Here is a 6699-nt window from a genome sequence, read left to right on the forward strand (position 1 = left end):
TGATTAACAGGCTCTTTTCCTTTTGTTAGTTCTTTTTTTTTTTTTTTTAGACAGAGTCTCACTCTGTTGCCCGGACTAGAGGGCTAGAGTGCCGTGGCGTCAGCATAGCTCACAGCAACCTCACACTCCTGGGCTCAAGCGATCCTCCTGCCTCAGCCTCCCGAGTAGCTGGGACTACAGGCATGTGCCACCACGCCCGGCTAATTTTTTCGATATATATTTTTAGCTGTCCATATAATTTCTTTCTATTTTTAGTAGAGACGGGGTCTCGCTCCTTGCTCAGGCTGGTCTTGACCTCCTGAGCTCAAACAGTCTGCCTGCCTCTGCCTCCCAGAGTGCTAGGATTATAGGCGTGAGCCACTGCACCCGGCCCGTTAGTTCTTAACATATACTTAGTTTGCCCTGCCACAATCTGGTTTGATTTGTACACCTTTGTTTCTAATTTCACCTTATACTTTTATGACACACAGGTGTCAGACATTTCAGAACAGATTTTAAGCTCCTTAATAGCCAGAGTCAACATCTTCCCTAACACAGAACTGTACATTGTTTTTATTTTTTTTAATGGAAAAAGAATTTTGAGCTTTCTGAAGGCAAAGGTATACATTAAAGGTGTACATTAAATTTTTTTTTAGCTCCAGCAGATCAGCACATGGAAACAGGCATTTAATATTTTGATGATAATGGTGATGATGTGGCAGAAGTAGTAGAAACCAAAGGTAACTACGGATCAGATGGCTATGGGTGTTAGAACTTGGCTATCTGATATGCTGGGCCTTCCAAGAAGGGCTAAGCTAGGATATGGCCCAGAGGATGGTGAAGAGGGCAATAAATGGTATCCATTGCCCAAAATAGCTCTTGGTAACCTGAGGAATTGGAGTCAGGGGTTGAGATGGGGTCACGTGCCTGCTCTGGCTTGGGAATGGAAGTGAAAAAGGTTCCAGCCTGGTTATCTGGGCAGCTGGAAGAGGGAGGAAGGGCTAGAAGAGTTATTCTTAATATTATTCAGAGCACAGAAAGAGGAATTCCCAGTAGGGAAAAAGGGATATGATGTAGGTAACACTTACACTTTCAAAGCTCAGGGCTCAGGGCTCACGGAGACCCAAAAAGTGGAGGAGGAGAAAGCAGAAAGCCGGAAGTGGTGGCAAAACTCTCTTATGTGGACAGTCCTTCTGTATTCAACTACTGAACTCATATTTAGTTCACTGCAGGCAGATGCCACCTATCTTCAAGCCTCAGTTTTCCTTATTCTAACAAATGTGAGGACTCATCCTGTAGGTAGTCCTAACTTGTTGGGAGGTAGAAACTTACACGTAATGGTGTCTCATTGCTTCTCAACCTTTTGGCTAAGATTCAGTGTAAAAGTAATCGTATCTCTTTTTGAGGAAGCTTATAACTTAGAGAAGAACACACATGTACACCTAAAACTAGAGAATATAGGATACCTGCTAGTTTATGTGGCATTATGTGTTCAGAGTAATGTTGAGGGATGGGTTCAGTCAAGAGGGTCTTCCTGGAGGAGGTGTATTTTGAATCAGTACTTGAAAGAAGTTATTGATATAGAATGGCAGGGACACAGCAGGAAATCAAGTATAGGGAATAAACTAGGAAAGGTTTAAATGGCAGTAATTAGCTAATCTAATTAGTAGGGGGACAGCAAGCAAATTGGCTTGGCAGGCCTATTGGACCTTGGGGATTCCGTAGCAGTTAACTCAGTTAAGATAGAGTGTTAATGAGGTCACAGTTCAGTCATGTATCCCAGTTAATTTCTTCTAACCAACCAGATCCTCATTCAAAGCAGCTGTCTCACATGTGTAAGCCCTTAGTCAGAGGAGGTGGGGCTGGACAAGAGGGTAGAAAGAGTAAATCTGTCCTTCAAGGTCATATGCCCATTTGAAGGTGGCTCCAGATTATCCTCTTTGAACTGCACGATGGTAGTGGGGAGGAGGATTGGGAGTGTGGACATAACAGCTCCTCTCTGAAGTGCTGAGGGAAAAAAGAAGACATGTTAGGAGAGAAAAAAAAGTGAGATCATTCTCCAACTTGGGGTTTCATATGCCTCCCTAATAGGTGGAAGAAAGGATAAAAGGAAAGATGACAAAACATTCATTTGGTCACAATTATTTATTGAACTAGTAGTACTAAGTGCTATGGAGGCGCAGCAGTTTTTTATTTTTTTAGAGATAAAGGCTCGCTTTGTTGCCCGTACTGGAGTATAGTGGTATGATCAGCTCACTGCAACCTGGGATGTATGGACTACAAGCGCGCGCCACGACGCCGGGGTAATTTTAAAATATTTTGTGTGTCGGGGGGATCACAGTATGTTGTCAGGCTGGTCTCAAAACTCCTAGGCTCAAAAGCAATCCTCCCGCCTCCCAGAGTTCTGAGACTACAGGCGTAAGCCACTGCGGCTGTCCTACCATGAAGAATTTCAATTGCTCTTGCACCCATCTAAATCCAGTCTCTTTCTAATTGCTTTATTTCATTCTCCTTTTTTATTCCTTTCTTCTCTCTACTTTTATCACGAGAATTTTTTTCTCCTTGAATCATAAAAAGTAGTATAATGATATTTAAATGTCTGCGTTTCCATGAAGTCTCACTCTTCATCAATTACACAGTTTTCCAAAGATGGTTCTCTCCCTTAAAAGTCTGGTTCTTCCCATCCCGACTTCTTTCTAATAAATATTAAAAGAGAAAACTGCAAAGTCTTAGCTCAGCGCTTGGAACGTTAATTTCTTTTCCTAAAGATGTAAAGCACAGCCCTAGGCACTGTGGAGACTACGAAAATGAACAGATCTTCTAACCATAAACAAGGCAGACTATGATAAAGTCTCTAAGAGAGGGGTTCAGAGGATCCACAGATATCTATTGACACGCCCACGAAATTGCCTCTGTGCCTACGTATCAGGTCTTATGACCACAGACTTGCCAAATAGTTTCTGCCTGAGGACCTCGCTCCTCTGAGCCAGCTCTGCAGCTTCTCAAACACACACCCCAGCGCCCTTACTCGCCAGGGGTGTGAAACTACATCTCCCAACAGGCAGCGTTGTCCCCTTCCTTCCTCCCTCGCCCAGTCCCGAGCCATGGCAACGGCGTGACGTGGGGGATACCGAGAGCTGCGGAACAGCGGTACCGGCTTCAGTTCTAGCCTACCCGGCCGCCTGAACGGGAGCAGGGCGGGGAGCTGCAGCCTCGCGTCGTCCCTGCGCTCCGGGGGCTGCCCGGGACCCGTTCGGCTGCGGCTTCCTGCCGCTTCTCCTCTGGAGTGAGTAGGGAGCAGCCAGTGTCGGAGCCGAGAGTGCCAGGGAGTGTCGCGCGCATGGCCTCGGCGGGCGCGCGGCGGCTCCAAGCTGGGACCGGCGCGACAGCCCAGCGCTGCGGCGTCCTCTCGCTCCGCCCGGCCGCACGCCCGGCCCCGCCCCCAGGCCCTCTGCTACAGCCGCGACCAATGAGGTGAGAGGGAGGTGCGGGCGTCCGCCCAGGAGAGCAGGGGGTCGCTGAGGACCCCGACGTTCTGCCGCGGAAGGTTGCAACCCGGGGATACGGGCGCGGCGGAAGCCGGCAGCGGTCGTGCATTGGGAGCTAATGTAGAGCTTTGGAGAATGCTCTTGCAAGTTCTACGACAGGGGAAGTCCTCGGGGTGGGTGCCCAACGACTTCTTGGCCCTCGTGGGCGCCCTAGCAATTAACGGGCCTGCCGGGCCCCGGGGGCAATGATGCTTACTGAGAGTCTTAACTTTCAGCAGTAGCGTAGCCCCAAAGGCAACTGGAGCTTTGCATGCACCCTGCTTTTTCCCCTCCCCACCCCCAGCCCTGTCCTCAGCTGCCCTCGACCTTTTGCACTCGTGATTGCCTGGCCAGAGAGAGCGCGAGCCTGGCCGGCTGCAGCAGGTGCTGGACGGAAAGGTTGTCTGGACGACCTTCCTCTGGGGTGCACCTTTCTTCCCTTTCACCTGGAAGTAATAGAGGACTATAAAGAATCTTAAGGTTTCCTCTTCTTTCCTCTTGGCCCTAGGTTTCTGATCTCCTGCAGCTTCTTCTTGCCTAGAGCTACCCAGGTCTTGGCGGCTGAAGCTGGCTTACCTCCCAGCCGGTCTTTCATGGGCTTTGCTGCCCCCTTCACCAACAAGCGAAAGGCTTACTCAGAGCGTAGAATCATGGGGTGAGCATCCTCCTCTACCCTGCATCTCTTTATCTCCCCTTTCCCTCCAAATAACCATGTCCAGGCTAGAATGTAAGAGTACCATTAGTGGGCAAGATTCATACCTGGTCAACCCCCGCCCCAGATTTATTACTGATCTTTTATCCTTCCTTGCCAGCTCCTAACCTTAATTTCCCCTTTTCTTGGTTGCTGTGCATGTGCAAGTGAAATGAGACTAGGGTTGGACTATACCATAAGACTTATTTCTCTGGTGACCTGACCTTTGTTATGTGTTCTGAACACAATGTGATAATAGCTAACTTACTGAGTACTTGCTACATGCTAGCAGCCAGGCTGCTTAGGTGTTTTGCATAGAGTTTTTCATTTAATCCTCTCAAAAAACCTATAAATCAGGTGCTATTATTGTCTCTGGTTTATAGATGAGAAAATTGAGGCACAGATGATTTACCTAGGGCCACAACATTGTTAGAAAATTGTAGAGCTGAGATCTGATCCTTGTGTGATCACTAGTAAAATTGACAGCCTCCCTGTCCGCCTTAGATGATCTTTCTTAGGATCAAATTAATAATGAATGCAAAAGCATTCTGTAAACTGCAAAATGTAAGGTAACATTAACATCATGAGGATTTGCACATTTGCTTTTGGGAAGTCATTCATCCAGGCTTATCTGGGATCTCTAGTTCCTGAAAGTGCATGGTTACTGGGTAAGGTATGAGTTGGGGACTTATGGCAAGAAGTAACCTGACCCAGCTGGCAGTTCCTTGGCCTCTGATTCCTCTTCCCCTAGGTACTCAATGCAGGAGATGTATGAGGTGGTGTCCAACGTCCAGGAGTATCGCGAGTTTGTGCCCTGGTGTAAGAAGTCTCTGGTGGTATCCAGCCGTAAGGGTCACCTGAAGGCCCAGTTAGAGGTTGGCTTTCCACCTGTCATGGAACGTTATACCTCTGCGGTTTCCATGGTCAAACCTCACATGGTCAAGGTGAGGCCTGATTGGGAGGGATTGCCCAGGAAGTGTTTTCTGTGTTCCTTAACACTTTCACATTAAAGGGCTATTTTGGCCTTCCTTGTAATGACTTTATCTCTGTGTGCCAAATATTTTCCTAATAAAATATTAGAAGAGAAGGAAGATGGGTTTCAAGTCTTTCGTGTTGCCTTCTATACTTACTGTTACTTAACTGATTGTCCTATTCTAGGCTGTTTGTACTGATGGCAAGCTCTTCAACCACTTAGAGACCATTTGGCGATTCAGCCCTGGTATTCCTGCCTACCCCCGAACCTGCACCGTGGACTTTTCGGTGAGTGAGGAGGCTGTGTAGCACAGGACAAGGACTGGGTGTGGGGCAGAGCTGAGGTTATTCTTTAAGTATAGCTGGCACCTAGCATTTTCCAAGTCAATCAGTTTCCACAGGTCTGAGCTTGTATCAAACTTGTACTCTGTGCTCAACCCTAAGTTAGGGATCCTAAGGGGATCTAAGGAACTGGAGGGGGAGGGGAAGAAAAGGCACTGAGGAACAGTATCCTTGCATTTGGCCAGAGATTATCCAAAATGGTCCTGAAGAGTTTCTGACTGTCTCTTACCCATTCCCAGATTTCCTTTGAATTTCGTTCTCTGCTGCACTCCCAGCTGGCCACCATGTTTTTTGATGAGGTTGTCAAACAGAATGTTGCTGCCTTTGAGCGTCGGGCAGCCACCAAGTTTGGTCCAGAAACAGCCATCCCCCGTGAACTGATGTTCCATGAGGTGCACCAGACTTGAGGCAAAGGATTTTTCCTTAGCCTCTCCTCTACTCCCCTTCCTCACCCAATCCTTATTTATTTGGTTTGGTTCTTGTTCCTATGAGAGGAGTCTGTGTTCATAAATACTGTTTCTCCCCTCAATTCCCCAGAATTGGGCTCTATGCTGGTTGTAAATGCTGGGGGAAAGAAAAGGCAGGGGGTGTGGAAATGCGACATACCTAGGAAAGGGTCAGGCCCATGTTGAGAGCCCCATATGCCTGCAGCCTTTTCACAATGAATTAGAATCAGGACTGTGTGGTTGTCTTTGGGCCCTGTCAGGGCACCTCAGTTTCTGACTAGGGAAAGATAGTAACTTTTCTAAGAATAAATTAAGCTTTTCTTCTGACACAGAGGTACTGGGTGGTAAATAACTTTTGTTCTGCCTGAGATTCCTCAGGAGAAAAGGCAACCTGCCCCTGACCTGAAATCTATCAGGTCTAATTTAAGAGCATTTCCATGTTGCCAGACTAGGAGAGAGCAAGGGGCTTTCTTACCACCAGTGCCACAGGACCCAGGAGGGAAAAAAAGCACTGAACAGAACTGTCTGTACTCTTGGGTTGTACCTTATTCTTCCACTTGGCCTGAGTTTTTATAAAATTTCAATAAATTGTGACAGTGTGAATCTGGCTTTATTGTATTGTTTCTTGGGGGAATAATGTAGATAAAGCAGAATAGATGAAAGTCATGGCTTCCTTCCCTGGGGGAGTGAAGGTGTAAGAAGGCCTCTTGAACATAGTGTCCCTGCTAACTATAGTAGCAAA

The 6699-nt window shown here is 47.2% G+C and overlaps 1 protein-coding gene across 2 annotated transcripts; it reads left to right on the forward strand.

Moving 5' to 3' along the window:
- The first annotated feature begins 2936 nt into the window (after positions 1 to 2936).
- Positions 2937 to 6560, forward strand: COQ10A (coenzyme Q10A). 2 transcript variants are annotated; one of them, XM_069489598.1, is made up of 5 exons: positions 2937 to 3453; positions 4015 to 4161; positions 4949 to 5141; positions 5356 to 5457; positions 5751 to 6560. In XM_069489598.1, exons 1-5 carry the CDS (start codon positions 3320 to 3322, stop codon positions 5916 to 5918), a joined length of 744 nt encoding a protein of 247 aa, XP_069345699.1. In that variant the 5' UTR covers positions 2937 to 3319; the 3' UTR covers positions 5919 to 6560. The 2 variants fall into 2 exon arrangements, with proteins under 2 accessions (XP_069345699.1, XP_069345700.1); XM_069489599.1 differs by lacking the exon at positions 2937 to 3453 and adding an exon at positions 3466 to 3640.
- The last annotated feature ends 139 nt before the right edge of the window (positions 6561 to 6699 follow it).

The sequence above is a fragment of the Eulemur rufifrons genome, chromosome 16 (genome assembly GCF_041146395.1).
Source record: "Eulemur rufifrons isolate Redbay chromosome 16, OSU_ERuf_1, whole genome shotgun sequence".
Classification (NCBI taxonomy): domain Eukaryota; kingdom Metazoa; phylum Chordata; class Mammalia; order Primates; family Lemuridae; genus Eulemur; species Eulemur rufifrons.

Excerpts from the sequence above, each read along its gene's own strand:
- COQ10A (XM_069489598.1), top strand. The coding sequence starts at position 3,320 with ATGGCCTCGGCGGGCGCGCGGCGGCTCCAAGCTGGGACCGGCGCGACA. Across the intron at positions 4,162-4,948 it reads TCAGAGCGTAGAATCATGGG|GTACTCAATGCAGGAGATGT; the intron begins GTGAGCATCCTC and ends CTCTTCCCCTAG. Across the intron at positions 5,458-5,750 it reads CCTGCACCGTGGACTTTTCG|ATTTCCTTTGAATTTCGTTC; the intron begins GTGAGTGAGGAG and ends ACCCATTCCCAG.